Consider the following 21,960-nt stretch of genomic DNA (forward strand, 5'->3'; position numbering starts at 1 on the left):
TCTCAGCCACCCAATAATATCGCCCAGATCGTCTTTAGCTTCAGGTACAAAACCATCCTGTCTGCTTCGGGCCTTTCCGTTTGCGACAGCTTCCGAGGCAAGCCAGTTATCCTCAACGGCCAGCACTTTCCAACGCCGTTACTGTCATCTTCGACCTCATCTTGCATCTGTTCAAAGCGTACCGACTATTGAATCCTACTCGATCCTCCGTGAGCCTCCATGAGCCTCTGCAAGTCGAGTCACTGTAGCAGTGTCAAACAGGAGAAAGGAAAACTCTTCACGTTTCATTATTAACATTGCTAAGAAAGTGACTATTTATTTCATCTTGGCGTTACATGTCGCGTTTCTACGCGCGCGATGGACCGTGTCACCGTATAGATATGATAGGGCTTGCTCTAAGTTAGATCTTGATTTCCGAAGGAATTCCTACCCCCAAGATATCCACGCCCTTCAGGATCTCGCTCTTGCTGGGCATCTTCTTGCGTCTCATCAGCTCAGCACTTTGCGTCATGTAAGGATCCTTCATCATGGAGGCAACGGCAACAATCTCTTCTCCCTTGTGGTAGTATGCGACAAAGCTGGGGCCCTTCTGTGCGTCTGTCTCGCCTTGGATGATGACGTCGTCGTAGCCATTGGGTGTGTTGCCGCAGTATCTCAGCTGAGCACCGAGAGCAGACCAGAAGACGGGGATGAATGACTTGGGAGGTGCTGAGGGGTCATTGATCGTGCCGGCGACCGAACGACCAGCGTTCTGAGCAACGTCCCAATGCTCGATGCGAACGGGCTTGCCGTTGCCTCCAGGTCCGTGGTAGGGGTAAGTGGCAATGTCACCAATGGCGAACACGTCCTTGAGACCCTCAACCTGGAATGACTCGTTGACGTTGACTGAGCCATCCTTGTTGAGCTTGATCTCCTTTACGTCCTGGAGGTAGTCGGTCGAGGGTCTGACACCAACACCCTCGATGACAAGGTCTGCAGGAAGGTTGGTGCCGTCCTTGAGCTGTACTGAGCCGACCTTCTTCGAGTCGGACTCGGAAGGCTTAGCACCTTCGACCTCTGCGCTGAGCTTGAACTTGACACCGTTCTTTTCGAGCAGGCCTCTGAAAGTCTTTCCGAGCTCCTTGCCCATGACGGTCATCATTGGCTCTTCCTCCATACCGACGATAGTGACATCGTGCTTCATGCTAGCGAGGCAGTTGCCGACCTCCATGCCGATGAAGGAACTACCGACGACTACGACCTTCTTGCCGCCATCCTCACCAGCAGCCTTCATGATGCCCTGAGCGTGGGGAAGGGCGCGAAGAACAAAGACGTTCTCGAGGTCACCCTTCAGGCCATCCATGGGCAGCCACTTGGGAGTACCACCGGAAGCCATGATGAGTTTGGTGTAGTTGACCTTCTTGCCATCGTCAGTCTCGACGGAACGGTTGTTGAAGTCGACCTTGGTGACGTTGCCCCAGGTGAACTCGACTGAGGCCTCCTTGTAGAATTCCATTGAACGCCACTCGATCTTGGACTGGTCTGTGATGAGAGCTTTGGAGAGCTTGGTACGGTCGAGAGGTTGGGCGTTCTCGCGGGAGACGACGGTGATCTTGCCCTGGTAGCCGCCACCACGGAGGCCTTCGATGGCACCGAGAGCACCACTTCCGCTTCCAATGACAACGACGTGATCCTTGTCTTTTACGCTGCGGCACTTGATGTTGAGCTGGCGTCTGTTGGCCTTGATCGTCTTCTCCTCGCCCTTGATGTAGACGGCACCGTCACGCTCAAAGACCTCGAACTTGGCCAGAGGGTCAAGTGCTGGGGCATCTTCGACGTCACCAGTAGAGACCTTGAAGCAGGCTGTGAGATTGTGTCAGTATGAACTTCACGAGTCAAGAGGTGCGAGTGGTTCGACATACCTCCGTGCCATGGGCAGGTGATTCTGCCCTCGCCTGTGAGAACACCCTTGACCAAAGGAGCACCGTAGTGAGTGCAGTTGGCACTCATGGCGTGAACCTGGTCCTTGACCTTGGCCAGCAGGATCTTTCCACCCTCAATGCCGTCGACCTCGACTTCTTGCTTCTGACCATTCTTCAGGTCAATGCTGGTAAGCCCCTTGAGCTTGTATTCGGTAGCCATGGCGCGTAACGTAGTCGAGAAAGAAGCTGTGTTGATTCCAATTGTGATTTTGAGTGATGAGGGTCGTGAAATTTGACGAAACTGAGCAGATGCGGTCGTCAAGAAAGGTCGTAATGAAAGCATAGGCTGGATATGGGAGAGAGAAGAGAGGAGAAACCGAAGAACCGTGAGAAAGTGCAGATGTCTTGACCGCAATCGATCGGGCGGACGCGGTCATGCAGGCCGTCTTGATTGGTGATTCGCTGCATTTCAGCATCATCAAGCTCGATCTTCTCGTCATCATCAGATTGCCCCGCCAAACAAGCCTCAGCCTCTTCGTGAACTAGAAGCTATGGCCGTAGCGCGATCCTTGACCTCGGCTCTGTACATCAAGGTCGAGAAACACATCAGGTTATCTATACCTGTCGATTCAGTATACAGAACCACTATCAATCGATCCGTCATGGCTCGTGAGTCGTATACAATCTGTTGTGAAAGATGATGTAAAAACTGACTCGGCTTCGAGACACGACTTTCCCCTCCGATATACCAGTGCCAACTGACGATGGAGCTTGCAATCACCTCCCAGGCATGAAAATGCCACCTCTCTCTCTCCCAGCCACAAATGACACACGAATAAAAGTCTCCTCCCTACAAGGTCTAGTGATCGTCTTCTGCTACCCTCGCACCGGCGCACCCGGAGAAACAATCCCAGACGAATGGAACTCCATCCCAGGAGCCCGAGGCTGCACTCCTCAGGCATGTTCATTCAGAGACGCACAGCGGGAGTTTATGACGGCAGGCGTAAACAAGATCTTTGGTTTGAGTACGCAATCAACCTCCTACCAACAAGAAGCAAAGACAAGATTGAACTTGCCCTACGAGTTGCTCAGTGATGAGGACTTGGACTTTGTCGAGGCCCTGAGTCTGCCAACCATCGATTGGCAAGGCAAGAAACTGACAAAGAGAATCACTCTTGCTATCATAGATGGAAAGATTGTCAAAGTGTGGTATCCCGTGTTCCCGCCTGACCAGTCTGCACAGCAGGTTTTGGATTGGCTGGCAGAAGAGAAACCCAGCGGGCAGAAGTTTACTGGCAATCGTCGTTTATCTGTTACCTAGGATGTCCGATTCATATACAAACCCTTTACTATCGTCTAGACGACACATTGGCATGCTGCTTTCCCTTGTGAACCGATCATGGCGTTCGTAGTGACAATTTTCACATCCTATCAGACCTGGATTTTTCAACAGAGTTACCAGCTCGACATTCGCGATGACCCTGTCCTTCCCGGGATCATGCCCATAAGGCCTTCTCTTGCCTTCCCGTGTGCAAAGATGTGTCACGCAGACACTCGTTATACTAATGCACAGTCTTCTAACCAAAATGATGTATCCACTAAGAGTGATTTGTCGACCTGTCGTAGCAAAATCGGATACGACGAGAATTTGACTCTCGAATTGATACATACTTACACAGTGCAGAAAGTGATCTAGCATAATATTACGAAGATGAGACTGTTGTACAATGAATTAGGACCAATGCGTCTAGATAGACAAACAAGAAAAGGTGTTTTCCAAAATCTGCTGGTCCGACTATGCCGTCGAAGCTCTAGATGCAGACGCCAATCGGACGGGAAGATCTCTCTCCTCGATCTCTTCCTCGTCATCTTGATTACTCTCTTCATCGTCCTCATAGTCGCCGTCCTCCTCGTCTTCTTCCTCGTCTCTGTAACCACCCTCTACGGATTCGAGAATAGAGTGGTACATGGCGGGGTTATCCTCATCATCGTCTTCAATGCTACGCCGAGCCTCCGAGATATAACTGTCGCCCATATCACCGTCATCCTCACTGAATCGCCGGGTGTTGGCACGAGACCTATTGTTTCCTCGCAGGCCTCCTCGTATTGACTCTCCGTCACTAGGATCATCGTCGCTCTCGGAAGCAGAGAAGTCGGCAAGTTCGAGCGGTTTCTCGCGCCAGTAGTTAAAGTCGGTAAACTCTTCGCCGCCGCCTTTGACGAGTAGTCCCACGGGTGGGAAGTAATGATCCACAATTTCGCGCATGCTTACGTAGCCCGTCTTGTATGTGTTCAGTGATAGCAGATCTAGCGAGACTTCTGCATTAGAGTTGATGGTGAAGATCCTTGTGCTGGGGATGTTGACAGAGCGATATGACAGCGCATCTGTTAGACGGTTTCCAAAGCCTGCGTAGAATGGTGAGCCACCCTTGCCGCTTGACTTTCCAACTAGGCCATTGCTACTCTCGGCCGAGGTCGTGGGTCCTGCTTTATCTGCGTTGTTGCTACCTCCTAGTCCAGTAAACAAGGCCATGATATCGCGCAGACAAGCCATCTTGAAGACTTCAGGCTTTCGAAGATAGACTTCGCGTCTCAAAGCGGCGATAGTTCGATCAGGACTCATGATCGTCGGACCCCTTGGTAGCTTAAATCCTCCGTCTTGGACTACATTGGCGAGATAATTTCTCGTCGTATCGGCCTGGCCTACTCCGCGGGAGGTGAGATACATTATGTTATATCCATTGGCCGAGATCTCAGTGAACAGCTTGGCTACACCAAGATGAGTCCAGTCGCGACCAATCATGTTGAGGACGTGGCCCAGAGCGTCGGATTTTGTGATTGTGCCGTCAATGTCTGAAATAACAATAGGTACATCCCATCGCCAGCGGTAAATGACAGCAGTACAGGTAGCACGGTTGACACTGAAGCTCATAGGATTAGGCCCTGGCTTCAGATCTAGAGACTTCAGTTGATCGCTACTCAGACGGAGCGTCTTTGCGTAGTTGCGATTGGGGTCGCCGACTGCTTGAGGAGACGCAGGACCAGATGACATGCCTAGAGCGCTGTCAGAGTCTCGTCGCAAATGCGAACCGCTGAACGTTTCGCTACGGGAATCATCCGAGTGGTATCCAGGGTCTGACAAAGCGTCGGTCGAGGTAAAGGCAGCAGCATTTAGAACGTTTAGGCCTTGAGCGACTTTCCTGTTGGCTTGTTCCTTTGCTTCCTCACTGCTGTAGATCCACAAGTTGCCCTTCTCATCAGCACCGATCAACGAGCCAATGTCATAATTTCCTTCGAGTTCTTCGGACAGAATCTTTCTAGCCAGGACTTCAGCGCGCAGGCCTTCATCTTCACTGCTCTTATAACCCGTCATGTCCAGCATGATGTCACCTTTGTCGGTGACTTGGGAAGGGATGTTGGAACCCCATAGTTTTTTGGAGAGATTGATGGCTCTTGTGACGGCTTCCTCGCCAGAGACGGGCGGCGGACTTGTGGAGCGTTCCGTTCGCGAACGAGTCGACTCGGATTGGAAGGGTAACGTCAAGGGGTCGCTTGCTTTCATTGAGGCATCGATGGCGGCCTTCGCAGCGGGAACGGCATCGGCGGTGGCAGAGCGATGGAGGTGGGCGGGGAGAGGTTTGGGTAGGTCGGTAGCGGTATGGTCGTCTTGAGACATGGGGTGGCCGTTGTCGCTTTGAGCACGTCTTTCATCGGAGTGGTGAGGGTTGAAGTTGATCGCAGCAACAGATTTGGCGTGCTCCCTCCTGTTGTACGTGGGGGTCGTGGGGAGGGTGGCAGACAGCGAGTTCAGGTCGAAGGAATCGGGCTCGGCCAGAGAGATTGCTTGGGTGGAGGTGAATTCGGGACTTGAGGCGGGTGAGACCAAGGGAGATGTCTGAAGAGCTTCGGGCACGCTGGACGAAGTCTCAAAGACAAAGAAGGCCTCACCCCCCTCTCCCAGTTTCATGGGGAAGTCGCGACGCTCATTGTTGACGGTGAACTCGACCTTCTTCTCGGATGGCCTCAGGAGGGAGAATTTGCCAAAGCGGACGTGGAAGGGCGAGCAGGCAAGAGAGCCGTCTTCCTGCTCGACGACAATGACGTCGATCGCGCCGCTGAGAGTGGCTGGGTTGATCGAGTTCCACGTCTTGGACACGGAGCCCGACAGGGACCGCACGTACTGCATGGCGCCGACAGGTGGACGAGCTGTCAAGCTGGGGCTAGGGGCATGTGGAGAGCGAGTGGTTAAGAGTTAGGCAGACGAAGTACAAGGAACAAAGCACCAACTCGGGCCCGAGAGCAGCAGACAGGCCAGCTGATGCGGGAAACGCGGAGTCACTCTTGCTTTTGGAGCACTCGTACAAGTTTCTAGTATAATTTGCTTGGGCGCGGATCTGTGCTCAAGGCCTGACGCAGAGATACCCAGCATGTGATAGAGATTTCTACCTGGGTGCCTTGCTATCTAGTTTGCATGTGATATTGTCGTGGGTCTTGGTGGTCTGTCTGCACGCAAGCTCTCTAGAGGAACCTCGGGCCGCCGCGTGTCGACCCGATCTTCTACCTAACCTCGTCCCCGCCAAGCAACATGTACAGAGAGCAGCCAAAGGCTTGTACCGGTTCTACTTGAGCGTCCGGGATATACAGCGTGCATGACCTCTCTATCGTTTTCTGTGCGACTATAGAGTATATACATGGAAGCGGGCATTGATTTGGACGCGACCGAGCAGACTTGGACCTTTTCTCCCTCTTGATCAGGCTTTCTGGGCAGCGGCAGCGGCAGCGGCGACACACGGCTTTTGCAAGAAGCCCAAGTGCTCCACCGCCTTCTCCTTCCTCCCTCAGCCATGCGCCTGCTCATGTTGCTGAACAACGCATATCTGCTCTTCAGCACCACCTTCAACACTCTGTGTGTGGGTGCCGCTCTTGTCTGGTTAGATCTCTCGTGCCCTTGTCCGCTCCTCTCCTTCCCTGTCTTCGTGTCCCTTGGCTCCTGCCCTCCGTGTCTTCATCATCGTCATCTGTCCCACGCACGTGCTGACTTCTGCAGGCTCACATACCGCGCCTATCTTGTTATCCACAAACCTTTAGACGAACTCGTTGGTCTCTTGGGCTGCGAGATTCCCCAGGACCCTCATGTCGACCTCGCTGGCATCAAAGCCGACGGCTTCGTCCTGCACTGGAAGCCTGCAGACGAGCGCAAATCCAACCATCGCTATGAAATCCAACTCAACGGATCAATAATCGCCCACGTCTCTCACTCCAACACGTCCATCGTGATTTCCAATCTACGTCCCGGCCAGCTGTACATTGTGCGCATCATTACCGTCAACGCTGTCGACTTTCGCGCCGCCAGCAGCCCCATCCGCCTCTGTACAAAATCCGCCGAATCTCAAGACTTCTTTGACGCCCCCAATGGTTCCCTGCCCTCCCCTTCCGGTCCAGTCATACGTCCGCTGCACGTCTTTCCACCAGATGTTTCGACTGTCCCTGCCACACCGCCTCCTCTTGTCCGCGAGACTAGCAACGGTCCGCTTCAAGCCAAGAAAAGTCTTTTCGGCAGACGCCCGTCGCCCCTGCCTGGTTTGGACACTCAACTTTCCTCTTTCGACGAAGCCAATGATCAAGACGGTCCAGGAGACAATCAGCAAGCCCTGACCGAGAAGCTGGATGAGATTGGCCGTGAAACGGCTGAGATTGACAAGCAAATTCAAGACGAGGAACAGGAAGCCATTGCGGCAAAAGCCAGTCTGGTCAAGGAACGCGATGAACTGCGAAGTGAGTTGAAAGAAAAAGATGACACCAGCAGGGATCTTCGCAAACAGGTCAACGCTCTGGAACGAAACAACCAAGCTGCACAGAACAAGAAAAATGCCCAGGAAAAGGCTCTACAGCAGAAACAGAACGAAAGACAGAAGCTCAAGGATGACGCTGCGAGATGGCAGCAGGAGATGGCGCAGATGGAGCACGACATGATCAGCATCGCAGACCAGAAGAAAACACTACTCGAGGACACGGAGCGCGAAAAGGTCGAACTGATGGACAAGCAGGCACAAGAACTGCAGACACTCAAAACCATGGAGGACGAGAACAAGGAAGTCGGTGGTCAAATTAAGAAACTCGAGAGAGACTCGACAAACTCACCCAGCGGATCCGAGCCCAACGATCATGACAACGCTCTTGCTGCCCAGGAGGCCGAGGAAGACCGTATGTGGGCTGACAAGCTGCGAGGCCTGGAGGAACAGTATGTCATTGCTCACCAAAACATGGACGCCGCACGCCGCTACTTTGACAGCGCCTACCAACAACTCGCCATGGTCAAACAGCGTCAGTCCGAATTGACTCAAATGGCGTCTGCTGTGCCTCCCATCTTCGACCAACCTATTTCACGTGCTAGCAGTTTGCGTCAAAGACGTCCTCCGAGCCGGCCTCCTGCAAACAATTCAAACGCTTCTCCCTTCGCTTCTTCCACTGCTCCTGCATTCGGCAGTGCCCTGGCGACTTCTGGTCCGACAACTATTTCTCCAAGCTTCACCACCTCGGCATCTTCCTTCTTCAATATCAATAATGGCATGACATTGGATCGTCCAATGGGCGATTTCTCTCCTGCAGAAATTGATAGGCTGACTGGAGGCGCTCCTATGAGTCCGAGTGCAGGTGCTGAACTTTTGCCTGCGGGACTGCTCAGTAACTCTGACGAAGATCCACCCGATCGTTTCCTTGGTCCTGCTGCTCATATTCATACAAAGGACGACGATGATACAGGATCCGAGGGTATACAGCCTTCAAATCATATGTTGCCTGGTCTTGGTGCTCTTCCAGGCTTGGGTGCCTTGCCCGGTCTGGGCGCCTCGAGGCCGTTCGATCCACCTCAAGGTCCGACGAGTCCAAACTCTGCCAGGAGTAGATCACCTAGTCTGTTTGCTAGTCCACGTGCTAGTGCCAGCAATCTTATGTACAACTCTCCTGACGTCGCTTTGGACAGCGACCGCCGATCCATCAGATCTAGCACGTCTGGCCGGGCAGCAAGTGGTAGTGCTCCTCACACCAGTGGAAGTCGTTTCGGTCAGATTCTTGGTTTAGATAAACTCAATCGTCAGCGCGGCAAGACATTGTCCGAGCAAGGACCAGCTTTGGGCTCTCTGAGCAAGTCGCAGAGTCAATCGTTACCACGTAATGAGGATGGGGAAGAGATGCCCGGATCAGGACGCCGTAGGAACAGCAGCCATTCTGGAAATTTCTTTGGTATAAATCTGGGTAGGACCACTGGTCACACCAAAAGTACGGGCTCCGACAGCTTGCCCTCTCAAAAACATATCGCTGTGCGCAGAAGGCCTTTCAACATGTTCGGCTCCAAGACGGACGGCTGGGCTGCAATCCTGGGACAGGACAGAGCCGCTGCTCTCAATGAAAGATCTAACGTCTTGAGCAATTTGGGTAAAGACGATGGCAGATCGTCTCCACGTCCTATCTCTGTTCACTCCAATGAGCTGCCTAGACCTTCTCAAGACAGTTCTTCGTGGGGTCTTTGGTCATCAAACGAGCCTTTCAACCAAAGGAGCAGTCCACTCAGCTCTGATTGGATGGCTGCTCCGGCGGTAACACACAACATGTGGGGTTCCAGACAGCCGTCAAGACGTCCTTCAATCCAGCATGGACAATCTGGTGGTAGTCTGTCTTATGACATGCTCGACGATGGAATTGATAACAACAGCTCCTATGCCTTCAGTCCACCGCAGTCCACAGCAAATTTGGCTCCGATTGGCACGAAGCCCGCTCACATGCTTAAGCGCAACATTCCTGATCCCAAGCTCAACCCAGCGGCCAAAGACTTCCGATCGCTCTTCTCACGTCCCAGCTCGACATCCTCCGACGTTGAAGATGATGAAGAAGATGACGATAAGATCAACTTGATTGGTGCCACTCCACTCACTTCTCCTTCCAAAGCACCCCACCAGCCTCTGCATTTGAACCTCGAACTCGAGTCTTCACCAGAGCTTGGTCGCCAATCTAGAGACGCGTACTCCATCAACACAGCTTCATCAGTCCTCTCCGACTCTCGCGATAGCCTTGACCGTAGTATCAGCCACACGGCCTCCGACTCTGCCCCATCGACTTCGATTACCTCTAATAAAGGTTCATCTCTCATGTCGAAGCTCACTCGCAAGCACAGCAGCGGCAAATTCCAGTTCCCGACCTTTTCTCGCTCTACCACTGAAAGGAGCAAACGCGAGTCGAGCCAACTCCTGGATGTCGAAGACGAGGAACTCATGAGCAAGAGTATGGAAAGTGAAAAGGGCAAGGGCAGTGTGAGGTCTTGGAGCAGTGTCTTTGGTGTGGGCAAGAAGAAGGATAAGGTCCCGCAGACACCCAAGGAGGAGACTCCCAGTTTGTCTGGAGCCAGTTTCGCCAGTACAGACCATGGAGAGGAGGACTAGATAGATACGCTCTCATTTGGCATCAAAAGCTTTCATACGTTTAATACGATTCCCTTCATTACCCTTGAACCTCTCTCTCATTGTAAACTGTTCATTGTTCCTGAGACAGTCTGGGTGCGGCGCTTGTGTATTTGGAAAAGTTGGTATGAGCTGTAGTGTTTCTGTTTTGAGGAGTATGATTCTGCTGCTAAAGAGTGTGTTCTTGGCTGTAGTGTGCGTGAGTAAGTAGCTATACAAATGCAAAGTAATAATCGTGAAAAGACAATCAAATGGTCACTAAAGTATTCCAAGTCGGTGACTTTGTTGGTTCTAAAAGGAAAGCCAGAACCCAGACTCAAAAGTATGTCGAAAACTGGCAAGACAGGCTTCTTTGAACTATACAGCTAACAGTCAACCAACTCTTCTCGACCAATCCTCACCCATGCGTCCAATATCGACGACTTCAACATCCTTCCCCAGACCGATGAGATCTGAGGTCTCCCACCATTTGTTGCGGTTCCCTTCTCCAGCCATGTCTCTTCGTGATGCTTCGTCTTCAGTGTCTGTTTCGGTGTCGATCAAACCACCGGCTCCATCGTCACCGACCACGAGGATTGTTTGACCAACCCAGCCTTTGAGTTGTTGGACGTGTTCACCATTATGACCAGAGAGGGTAAGACTATCGGGTAGGTAGACCAAAGAAGGAGAAAGGTGGCGCAGAATGTGGATGTAGCCTGTAGGGGTCGAGAAGGGCATGACCTGGGAAGGCTTGTCTACCAGAGACAAGGACTTTTGCCAAAGCGAATCGAAGAGCGACTTAGGGGACGAAGCAGGGTATGAGACTGAGGCGTATGAGGATGAGAGGGTCGTTGAGGCGGATGTAGAAACGGGAAGGTCAGGTAGAGAAGTCAAATCGGGGGCGTAGATTAGTACGAAGAGGTTCGTAAGAGCCGGATCGATATGGTCAGGGAGGTGGGAGAGGATGGACTGGGTTGTATCAGCGGGATGTTATGCTGGCCAAATCTGACAAAACTCACAGCATGCTCAGCACCATGCATATGAGCATCTTCTTGCTCTTCTCCGTTCAAGACGACAACCACGGTTCTCTTTGGCTTGTTGGCGGCATGACTCGACGAGGTGGCCCTCTGGGAGCGTTTGGTTTCTGCTTCTTCGTTCCAGTGTTCGTTGTCCGAGAAGGCCGGATCGCCTCGCTCTTCCTGTTTTCCTGCAGCACTTGAGCCAGATAGCCCTACGGCAGATCGTATACGCTGGCCAGCATTGTCGAAGAAGCGCTGAGGTGATGGAGTGCGACCAGCCACACGCGACAGGAAGCCTTGACCACCAGAGCCGGGCGCTTGCTCTCGTGTTTGTGGTATATCCTCGGGGTAGTCTAGAGGGTGGTCGTATGTGTCGTCTTCTGTATCACCTTGTCGGTCGTTATCATCATCATCATCATCGTTGTCATGTTGGCGTTCGCTCCAGATCCAGGCGGCTAGACCAGCAGTCGCAATCGTCACGGTGACTACCAGCGGTAGCCAGTATCCTAATGCCGATCTGCCAGGACGAGTCTGTCTCCGTCGGGCAGTATCATATCGGTCCATTGCATTGAAAGTCGCATCAATCTTCGTGTCGCAGTGTCACATGCAAGAGTCGCGGTCGCATCGGAAGCTCCCCCACAAGTCCTGCCTTGATGCCTGACCGGCAATGTCTCGGAAAGCCCCTGGGCTGAGCCGGCCCAAGACGGCATCCTCGAGGGCTGCGCCTTGGCCGCAGTGCTCGCTGCGCCTTCCACATCGTTTTCGCAAGCCTCAACTGACTGCCAACACTCCATCGCTCCTTCTCTTCTTGTAAAACAGCAATTGAAATGAGAGACTGCGAAATGCCTGGAAGCGGACTGCAATATAAGTAACAAAGCGCGCGGCTATGCTGAAGCCTCGCTTGTAGCTTTGAGGCCAAGTGAAAGGTGAGCAAGATATAACCAATGTCAAAGACCAAGACAAACAACCATCTCGAGTGATCCAAACCTAATCCGCATATCCGTCTTATTGCCTGACTCTTGTGACTGCCCTCAGCTGAGTCGACTACACCGCAAGACCCACACGTCTTGGTCCTTCTCCTCCATAAGACACTTCCACTCTCTTCCAACCCACACACTTTCGCTACCTTCCACAACCATCAACAACCACATATCATCATAACAGACGACATGCGTAATATCCTAGGCAGCATCAAACGCAAGGTCTCGTCCAGCAGTGGAGGAGGCTCCCAGCAAAATTCGCGCCCATATCCCACCACAATCCAAGACCCATACAACGCGCCCTCAAGGACAGGCACTATGAAGAGCCAGTACTCAGCACAAGCTCCAGCTCCAGCTCCAACTCCCTTGGACCAAGGCACTGCACCACCAGCCTACTCACCGGTCTCCAACGCCGCACCAGTCCCTTCCATCGCAATATCATCACCTCAGAGCCAAACAGCCGATGACCCCTACGCCTTCCTCAGCACCTTCGACACGATCTTCCTCATCGACGACTCGGGTTCCATGGCAGGCAGCCGCTGGCGCGAAACCCAAGAAGCGCTTGAATCAATCACTCCCATCTGCGTTTCTCACGACGCCGACGGAATCGACATCCTCTTCCTCAACAACCCTGAAAACCAATATCACAAAAACGTCACTTCGGCAGCCACCGTCCGCGAAATCTTTTCTAGTGTGAGACCCAGGGGCGGTACACCTACTGGCCAACGTCTGGATTCTATCCTCAGACCGTACATTCGCCGGTGTGAGCAACAAGGTCCTGAAGCAGTGAAGCCACTAAATCTTATCGTCATCACTGATGGCGAGCCAAGCGATGACGTGGAGGCTCCCCTTATCAGTTGTGCGAAGAAGCTCGATAAACTTGATGCTCCTGCTTGGCAAATCGGTATCCAATTCTTCCAGGTTGGTAGGGATGAGGGTGCACGTGCTCATCTAAGGGCTCTCGATGACGAGTTGGCAGAGATTGCGGGCATGGAGTTGAGGGATATGGTTGACACGGTGCCTTTCAAGGGTGCGGACGGAGAGCATCTCTCTGCGGATGGCATTCTCAAAGTTGTGCTGGGAGCAGTGAACAGAAGACTGGACAGGAAGAGAAGTCAGGATCTGCACCGCTGAACAGACCCAGCAGGAAGTTGAAAGTGGAAAAGAGAACTGATTAAGCCAGAGAGGAAGAGGGAGGATTCGATTCGCCGACAGCACAAACATTGATACCCATGGCTGCACAACCACCAAGAGTGGACAACTCAAATGACACCCATTTCTATCCTCTTTGTATTCAATTGTCCAGAACAGACGTGCGATGATTTTCAAGCTTTTCCGTTGTCCTAACATCACCACGCCTCTCAAACACTCTGTGCCTTGCATTGAGTCATATCCATCTTGATCTTTGCATACTGTTTAGCAATCCTTTGGAGTAAGAAGCTCCAACAATGCTGCATATTTGGCAGACAAGAGGAGACCACTCACCTGCTAGAGAGAAGAAGCGGCCTTCTATCTCCAGCTATCATTCTCAGTAGCAGTACCAGCACAGTTGCCATTAACAGTGTAGCTGCGGTTGGGATCGCTCTCGTAAGTCACGCTTCCATCCTGAGCCTTCTTGATGTACTTGTACTGGAAGCTGGTTCCAGGAGCGAAGCTGATGGTAACAGTCCACTTGGGGTTGGAGCTGGTGTATCCGGAAGCAGACAAGGCAACTGCGTTGGCCGTGTTCCAGTTGCCCAGAGCAGGGATGCTGCCGACGATGAAGATGTTCTCGCCGTAGACGGTGGTCTTTTGCTCGTTGAAGGTTACGGCGATGGCGGTGGGCGTTGTGCAGGAGCCGCCGGTGGTGGTCTTGGAGGGCGAGCCGGGGTTGCCCCAGTTGGTGTTTGTGGCTGCGGCGCAAGGGCCGGTGGCCGAGCCGCTGGAGCAGGAGCTGGGCAATTTGGCCTGGGGAGATTCGTCAGCGATGTATAATATTGAACGTCGAGTGAAAGACTTACAGAGGCGGCGCCCCAGGAGGCAGGGAGGACGTTGGCACGGGCGTTATAGGCAGTCAGGAAGGCAGCGTAAGACCAGGTCAGGTCGACAGCTGACAGGGGAGTACCATCGGCACGGTTGTACTGCTCAGAAAGAGCTCCGCTGGAAGGCGTATATTTTTGCTGGAGAGTACAATCAGTAGCCGTTCAGATCCGTAAGAGCATATACGAAACATACAGCAATAGACATGTAGCTGTCAGCGTAGGTCTGAACAGCGTTGACAATCGAAGTGAAAGTAGTAGTCGAAGATGCGTATGTGCCGACAGCAGCAGAAGAGTAAACATCCTTGAAGAAGGGGAGGGAGATTGAAGTAATCGAAATTGAGCCAATCTTCTTCCACTGGTAGACGGCGTCATAGAGTTGCTCAGCAGCAGCAAAAGTGTTGAGGTACCTGCAAAACGTCAGCTCGGCTAGGATTTGCTGTGCAGAAAGCAATTGACTCACCAGGGGTTGCCATTGTAGTAAGAGTCCTCGGGGTATCTGCCAACAGCAACACCAGAGCCTTGAGCAATGCCCTGGTTGACGTTGTAGATGGAGCGGAACGAATCAGTGACGACCTTGTGGTTGGCGAGGGCCTTGTCACTGCAGGGCTGGAAAGTGGTCGAATCGCAGGAGGCAGCAGGATCGAAGACGTGGATACTGGCCAGGATTGAGTTTGCGTCTTTGCCGGATCTACCACCTCCAGTGTTGGAAAGAGCATAGGACCCAGTCCAGTAAGATTGAAGGAAGCAAAGGACAAGAGGAGCCTGAGAGACACAGTTGGGGCAAGACTTGCCAAGCTGAGTGGCAAGATTGTTACCCTCGACCAGAGCACGGTACTGGACAGCGGTGGTGAAGAAGGAAGAGCTGTTGATCTCCTCCCAGAGATCGAACCCGGTCTGGTTCCAGTACTGGGTCACATAAGACAAATCATTCTGAACGACAGGCCAGATGATGTTGTTGACGGTGGTGGTGTTGCCGTTGGCCTGCAAGGAGAATAAGCATGTCATAATATATTGAGCGATCCACGACTCACAATCAAGTAGCGAGAATAAGCAATCAGAGCGGTAGCACGGAGAGCAGGGCCATCACGCTGAGGTCTACCCCAAGCACCAGTGAAAGGTGTAAGGTTCACTTCGAATTTGGGCTCGGCAAGACCTCCGGAGCAAAGGCCGCCGCTGGGATTGTTGACAGTCTGCAAGTTGGCCTGAGCACTGATGTACTGCTGGATGAGGGGTTCCAGAGACTTGTTGCCAGCGATAAATTGGTCTACAAGTGCCTTGAATGTGAGAGCCGAGTCACGGGTCCAGGTGTAGAAGTCTGGAAGGGGGTCAGAGATGGTTCAAACAGAAAGGTAGAAGTTGCTCACAGTTAGGGTCCGACTTCGAAGGAGAAGCAATCACAACACCTGCACTAGCACCAGAAGCCTTGGAGCCGCTGGCACCAATGTTGTTAAGAACACCCTGCAGAGCAACAGTGTTCTCAGACGACAGCCAGGAAGCGAGAGAACCTGTAGCACGCTCCTGGATGTTCTCGGGCGAGGGGAGAGCAAAGGCAGCTCCAAGGAGCACGGGAAGAGTGGAAAGGAAACGCATGATGGAGAGAATAGTGCTGTTGATGATATTCTTGTCCTGGCAGAAGGTTGGTTTATATATCTTTACTGACACTGCTTGCTGGAAGTGCTCCAGACGGTCCTGACATCTGCTAGAACGACATATTCGGGCCGTTCCTGCAGACCGAAGCGAGAGTACGGCATGGAAACAATAGACTTGGACTCTGTTGAAGCTTCTTCTTGAGCTATCTGTCTGTGCATGTCCAGAGTGGCGTAATACGGTAAGGCTGCAGTGGGTGAGCGAATGTCACCAGTCGATCCATTTTCATCTTCATCCGAAGCGCGGCGGAGATTGAACCGAGCGGAGAACAGGACCTTGCTGAGTTGAGCTTTGGATTGCATTGGGTTGTGATGAGATTGTTGTCACATGAAGCAAGGTTTTGTGCCGAGGCTAGGAGAAAACGACGCGAGCTTGTTTCCGATCCCCACACCCCACACCCGCTTCCCGCACGCAGGCCCTCGGGAACTTGCAGGCTCTGCCCTTTCTCTCTGCACTTCACGCGGTGATTACCAACGCATATTGCCAATCATCGACGCTTTCATGCAATGTAGACCATCAAATATAGACCACATGGCGTGGCGGTTACCCGTGGCACCCCCTGAAATCACAAACTTGTCATGCGACAACATCACGCTCGCTCCTTTCCTTCTCTGCTCCTCCCTAAATTCAAGTAACGCATGCCTACTCGACTAACGAGTCTTGAACAAGGCTCTCGTGCGTAAGCCCTGATTCGCCCAGAGGTCATGGTGTAGCTTGCTACCAGTAGTACAGTATAAGCAAAAGCATCTACTTCGCTTGCTCGACGACGCGCTGTATGAGGAAGGTGCGATACTTCTCGCTTATAGCATTTCATCGTTTGTTGAGCACGAGCAGTCAGTATCCCCGTGAGAGGTCGGCCAACAACATCAACCTTGTTGTCATTCAGCCGAGTTTTCCTGTCGAGGAATCCACCGGAGTGTGTTGTGCACGATGATTTTACATGTCTAGAACGAACATCACTGAAACTTTAAAGACCACCAACACTGGACGATCTGCAGCCTCGCCAAAAAATCAGAGATTTCGACCTGCTTATTCGGGTGCCAACCGAGAAGTTTGACCTGTCACGTCTGTGCTTATACCGGTGTACCCCATCGCCGTATACCAAAACCAGCCACGAAACGAGTGGAAGCCGGGGAAACGAGGGGTCAGAAGTTAGTTCTTCAACGACTTGCTAATCAATCTCTGGATCAAGCCCTTCTCCCCTCATACCACATGGCATTCGCGCCGAATGCTGCATACAATAACGGCCCCTTCGTCTCACGCTAGACAGCCTTCTTCTCGAAGCGAAACCGTTCTGTGCCTGAGCCTCAGTACTTGAATGAGCCGATCGGTAAAGCAAGCCACTCGCACCACCGGTGCGTGACTATGGCCTGTACTACATCCACATAGCTTGTTCCTTGTCACCTGAACTCATGTCCGAACTTCCTGTTTCGGGGTCCGAGCAACACAAGTGGGCTCACGAACAACGGAATCGAGAGACCAACGACAACGAACAAGAAAGTATGAATCCGCTCTATGCTGCTAGCCTCACCGGTCAATGGTATCAAGGTATACATCACTCTTCAAGGAGAAGATCTGCTCGAGTCTACTCGTAATGTCAATGTACCGTAGCTATGATCAGCAATATAAGAATATGGCCACAACACGCCATTTTCCCAACGATATTATACTCAGTCTCGCAATCTCGGGCCATCACAGTTTGGAACGATGGCAGCCAGCTATTTGTCTCGATTGTTGTTCGGTCTCTTCTACCTGGTCGGATTGGTGCATTGCCTGACTCCAGCGCAATGGAGAAGCCAATCAATTTATCAGGTCCTTGCTGATCGTTTTGCAAGGACTGATGGTTCGACCACTGCTTCTTGCGATGTCAACAAATATTGTGGCGGCACATGGCAGGGTATCATCAAGAAGCTGGACTACATTCAGCAGATGGGCTTCACTGCGGTTCGTATTTATGCGCCCAATTGTATGTTGCATCAGCTCTAATGTGCGTCGCAGATCTGGATTAGTCCCGTCGTTAAGAACATTCGTAGTTCAGGCGCCGATGGAGACTCTTACCATGGATACTGGGCACAAGACATCTATCAAGTCAACACTAACTTTGGCTCTGCTGCCGACCTGGTGTCGCTCTCCAAGGCTCTTCATGATCGTGGCATGGTAAGATATCCTTTTAAGCGACTATCGACAGCTATACTTACACATTCCAGTATCTGATGGTTGACATTGTCACAAATCACATGGCATACAATGGTTGCGGTACCTGTGTCGACTACTCCCAATACAATCCCTTCAACAAACAGTCATACTACCATCCATTTTGTCTCATTGACTACAACGACCAGAACAGTGTCGAAACGTGCTGGGCTGGTGACAACACCGTGTCTCTGCCAGATTTGAGGACCGAAGATTCCAACGTACGTGCTATCTGGAATTCATGGATAACACAGCTCGTGTCAAACTACACTAGTGCGTCACAGATACCGAAAAGTAGGCCATTGCTAACAGCTTCCAGTCGATGGTCTTCGAATTGACTCTGCCAAGTCTGTCGAGAAGTCTTTCTATCCTGGGTTCGAACAGGCTGCCGGAGTATACCAGGTTGGGGAAATCTTCGATGGTGACCCGACGTACTTCTGTGATTACCAGAACTACATGGACGGCATGCTCAACTTCCCATCGTATGTGCACGCTTTTGCTCAGGATGCAGGAAAGACACTAACCATTCGATAGATACTACTGGATTACACAAGCCTTCCAGTCCACATCTGGCAGCATCAGCAACCTCTATAACGGCATCAACACCTTGAAGTCGACGTGCAAAGATACTACGTTGCTCGGGTCATTCATAGAGAACCATGACCTCGCACGCTTCCCTTCATTGACTTCCGACTACGCACTTGCAAAGAACGCCATAGCATTCACGATGCTAGCAGATGGCGTCCCGATCATCTACCAAGGCCAAGAACAGCATTTCTCTGGCGGCAGTGTGCCCAACAACAGAGAAGCGCTCTGGCTGTCCGGATACCCAACGTCTTCGCAGTTGTACCCCTTCATAGCTACCATCAACAAGATAAGGAAGCAGGCGATCAAGCAAGATACGGGTTACGTCACATACAAGGCCTACCCAGTGTATTCCGATGCCTCGACCATCGTTATGAGGAAGGGCACCACAGGATCCCAAGTCATTGGTATCTTCACCAACAAAGGTTCTTCTGGAAGCAGTTCGTTCACGCTTTCATCATCAGCGAGTGGCTTCACGGCTGGCCAATCCGTCACCGATATTCTGTCCTGCACTTCCTACACTATAGACTCTAGTGGTAACATCGCTATCAGCATCAATGCGGGTGCACCGCGAGTCTTGTACCCTACTACAAAACTCACTGGTAGTGGTCTTTGTAGTGGTTCGAGCTCTACATCTGCCTCGCCAACGACTATCAAGACGTCGACGGTCGCCGGTGGCTGCAGCACACCCACAGCTGTCGCTGTAACCTTTACCGATAAAGTGACTACTCAATATGGTCAAACGATCAAACTCGCAGGCTCAATCTCGCAACTCGGATCTTGGAATACAGCAAACGCTGTCACCTTGTCTTCGGCAGGATACACCTCCAGCAATCCAGTGTGGTAGGAACTCTTGCATTCAGAAGATAGTATGGCGGTTGCTAATGAGTCATAGGTCTGGAACTGTCAATCTTCCCGCGGGTCAAGCTTTCAGCTACAAGTTTATCAAGGTGAACTCGGATGGAAGCGTGACTTATGAGAATGATCCGTAAGTGGCCCGATTGTGTCGTGGGAAGTACATATGCTGACATGTTTTGATCGTGCAGGAATCATACTTATACCGTCCCTGCAAGCTGTGGTGTTACGACTGCGTCAGTCAGCAATACCTGGCAAGGCTGATGGCGCCCGAAGGGCGGACCAGAGAGATGATGGTAAAGTCTCTAACGGGATTATTCAGAGGATTAAGGACAAAAAACGGCGCAGACAGCTTGACCTGGTTCATGACAAGACACAAACGTGTCCTAGAGTAGAGATTGCAATGGAAACCACTGTCCGCAGCCTGCCTGTCCTGTACTCGAGTGAGGCTACATGGTCAGAGAAGTTGATCCGTCGGAGGAAAGGCAAGAGGTCATGACATGGAAAGCACGCGACAGAAAAGCGTGTCAGGGCTCGGCCCGCGCGCAGGCGGTCAAGCCAAAAGTTCCCCGACTCGTGAGCGGCAGAAAAAGAATCCCCGACGCTGCTTTTCTCGCCCGTCCATCTTTGCGAGCAAATAAATAAACACATCTTTTCCTGGACGCCCGGAACCCCCGCTATTTTCCGGACGACAGAGATCAGCACACCATGGACGCAGAAGGCCTCCTCAAGAAGCAAGGCTGGCGCGGCCTCGGCCACTCGCTCGACTCGAACAACAAGGGCCTCCGCAAACCCCTCCTCGTCAGCAAAAAAGTCGACGTGCTAGGCATAGGAATCAACAAAGCCGATGTGATTCAAGGGCAGTGGTGGCTCAAAGCCTTCGACAGCAGTTTGAAAGATTTCGGAACCGGCAAGAAGAGTATACTGGCGAATGTCAAGGATCATGGCATCAAGAGGGGTGGCTTGTATGGTCGATTCGTGCAGGGAGAGGGTGTCGCTGGTACGATAGGCGTGGTTGACCCCAAAATTGCTGCGTTAGCATCTGCTGCTGGTCCTGCTGTGGGTGTGAAGAGAAAGGCCGAGGATGATGAGGATGAGGGCAAGACGGAAAAGAAGAAGGCGAAGAAGGACAAGAAAGAGAAGAAGCGATCAAAATCTGCATCCGAATCCTCTTCCGACGACGAAAAGAAAGCCCGCCGTGCTGCGAAGAAAGCGAAGAAGTCTGCAGCCACCGACGAAGATACCTCCGACGCTGCAACCACCAAGAAGAGCAAGAGCAAGAAGGACAAATCTCTGGACGGTCTACCTGAGGACAAGCGCAAACAATACGAAGAACGCGCCGCAGCGAAGGGTGTCTCATTAGAACATTACTTCTCCCAACGGCTAACCAAGAATCTCGAGGCAAAGGAAGCCCGACGAAGCGGCACGACAACCCCTGCAACCGAACCTGCCTCAGGAGACTCTGCAAAGGACGACAAGAAGAAAGAGAAGAAAACCAAGAAGGACAAGAAGTCATCAAAGAAGTGAGACGAGAAGGAAATCGAGTCTAAAAACACAATCGACACCTGCCAATGTGCTGGCCGACGAGTCCAGGTTGAGCTCTACAGCGCAGATACAGGCCAGAGTAGGCCGGTCCAAGCTCTGACTGCAGGTCACCAGATGCCCATGCATGGCATCCGCAGGGACACTGGGAGCAGCAAATACCGCCAGCGTTGAAACAGCCGACTCGAATAGGTGGGCAGACACCGCTCGTGCTGCCAACCACCTAAAGTCTGGAGCTACCGGCACGATCAACGTGCGATCTTGGAAGACATAGTGTGTCAAGACGAGCGAGGCAAGCGTGCCACTCTCGCACCAATATAAAGGCCATTATCTCCGGGCATTGTGTCTGGAATAGACATTCTAATCATCATCATCAAGACATGTGTTCTTTTCTCCTCTTTCTTGTTCCCTCGGTCAATGTGCAGGTGATTATGAGCAAGTGTAATTATTAATCCGCGTTCTCAGTGAACGAATGGACATCTGCTACTAGCAACCACTTCGTGGCCAGGGTCACCCCATTGTTTCCAGTATGACCCTGCTCTTAAGTGAAGCATGCCTATAACTGAGGAGATTGATGTCGGGTCAACTATCTACTGATATCAGTGTGATCTCAGACCCTTCGTAGCCATTGTCGAGAAGTTTCATGTCGATGCGTCGGATCTTGGTCAAGTGAACTGGGATTCTTGTCGAAAGCTAAACTCCCATAGCGAGCTTCACTGGACGCAGTGCAGCGCACGCTCACAGTCTCACATTCTTGAACATAGATTAGATTATAGTGTTTACAA

The 21,960-nt window shown here is 52.0% G+C and overlaps 9 protein-coding genes across 9 annotated transcripts; 5 read left to right on the top strand and 4 right to left on the bottom strand.

Annotated features, from left to right (window-relative positions):
* Positions 1 to 400: 400 nt before the first annotated feature.
* On the bottom strand, positions 401 to 2,121 carry M436DRAFT_68954 (rubredoxin-NAD(+) reductase; the record flags this gene model as incomplete). Its single annotated transcript, XM_013576785.1, has 2 exons — positions 401 to 1,842; positions 1,902 to 2,121. 2 exons carry the CDS (start codon positions 2,119 to 2,121, stop codon positions 401 to 403), a joined length of 1,662 nt encoding a protein of 553 aa, XP_013432239.1.
* Positions 2,122 to 2,628: 507 nt separating this feature from the next.
* Positions 2,629 to 3,222, top strand: M436DRAFT_36434 (thioredoxin-like protein; the record flags this gene model as incomplete). Its single annotated transcript, XM_013576394.1, has 1 exon — positions 2,629 to 3,222. A coding segment is annotated over one exon (594 nt), but the record flags the coding sequence as incomplete, so codon positions are not given.
* An 804-nt stretch (positions 3,223 to 4,026) lies between these two features.
* On the bottom strand, positions 4,027 to 6,087 carry M436DRAFT_17500 (LNS2-domain-containing protein; the record flags this gene model as incomplete). The annotated part of the gene is made up of 1 exon (XM_013576054.1): positions 4,027 to 6,087. A coding segment is annotated over one exon (2,061 nt), but the record flags the coding sequence as incomplete, so codon positions are not given.
* A 658-nt stretch (positions 6,088 to 6,745) lies between these two features.
* M436DRAFT_68957 (uncharacterized protein) lies at positions 6,746 to 10,336 on the top strand (the record flags this gene model as incomplete). Its single annotated transcript, XM_013576786.1, has 2 exons — positions 6,746 to 6,831; positions 6,949 to 10,336. The coding sequence occupies 2 exons, from the start codon at positions 6,746 to 6,748 to the stop codon at positions 10,334 to 10,336; spliced, it is 3,474 nt and encodes a 1,157-aa protein (XP_013432240.1).
* Positions 10,337 to 10,726: 390 nt separating this feature from the next.
* On the bottom strand, positions 10,727 to 11,916 carry M436DRAFT_77652 (uncharacterized protein; the record flags this gene model as incomplete). The annotated part of the gene is made up of 2 exons (XM_013576941.1): positions 10,727 to 11,302; positions 11,353 to 11,916. The coding sequence occupies 2 exons, from the start codon at positions 11,914 to 11,916 to the stop codon at positions 10,727 to 10,729; spliced, it is 1,140 nt and encodes a 379-aa protein (XP_013432395.1).
* Positions 11,917 to 12,650: 734 nt separating this feature from the next.
* M436DRAFT_34751 (uncharacterized protein) lies at positions 12,651 to 13,466 on the top strand (the record flags this gene model as incomplete). Its single annotated transcript, XM_013576102.1, has 1 exon — positions 12,651 to 13,466. The coding sequence occupies one exon, from the start codon at positions 12,651 to 12,653 to the stop codon at positions 13,464 to 13,466; it is 816 nt and encodes a 271-aa protein (XP_013431556.1).
* Positions 13,467 to 13,841: 375 nt separating this feature from the next.
* M436DRAFT_68960 (extracellular glucoamylase protein) lies at positions 13,842 to 15,943 on the bottom strand (the record flags this gene model as incomplete). The annotated part of the gene is made up of 6 exons (XM_013576787.1): positions 13,842 to 14,279; positions 14,333 to 14,491; positions 14,547 to 14,760; positions 14,814 to 15,334; positions 15,385 to 15,668; positions 15,718 to 15,943. 6 exons carry the CDS (start codon positions 15,941 to 15,943, stop codon positions 13,842 to 13,844), a joined length of 1,842 nt encoding a protein of 613 aa, XP_013432241.1.
* Positions 15,944 to 17,707: 1,764 nt separating this feature from the next.
* Positions 17,708 to 19,897, top strand: M436DRAFT_36803 (alpha-amylase; the record flags this gene model as incomplete). Its single annotated transcript, XM_013576469.1, has 7 exons — positions 17,708 to 17,944; positions 17,999 to 18,157; positions 18,208 to 18,466; positions 18,513 to 18,675; positions 18,728 to 19,621; positions 19,674 to 19,766; positions 19,825 to 19,897. 7 exons carry the CDS (start codon positions 17,708 to 17,710, stop codon positions 19,895 to 19,897), a joined length of 1,878 nt encoding a protein of 625 aa, XP_013431923.1.
* A 444-nt stretch (positions 19,898 to 20,341) lies between these two features.
* M436DRAFT_12172 (uncharacterized protein) lies at positions 20,342 to 20,806 on the top strand (the record flags this gene model as incomplete). The annotated part of the gene is made up of 1 exon (XM_013576032.1): positions 20,342 to 20,806. A coding segment is annotated over one exon (465 nt), but the record flags the coding sequence as incomplete, so codon positions are not given.
* Positions 20,807 to 21,960: the final 1,154 nt, after the last annotated feature.

This window comes from Aureobasidium namibiae (genome assembly GCF_000721765.1).
Source record: "Aureobasidium namibiae CBS 147.97 unplaced genomic scaffold scaffold_1, whole genome shotgun sequence".
In the NCBI taxonomy this organism is placed as follows: Eukaryota; Fungi; Ascomycota; class Dothideomycetes; order Dothideales; family Saccotheciaceae; genus Aureobasidium; species Aureobasidium namibiae.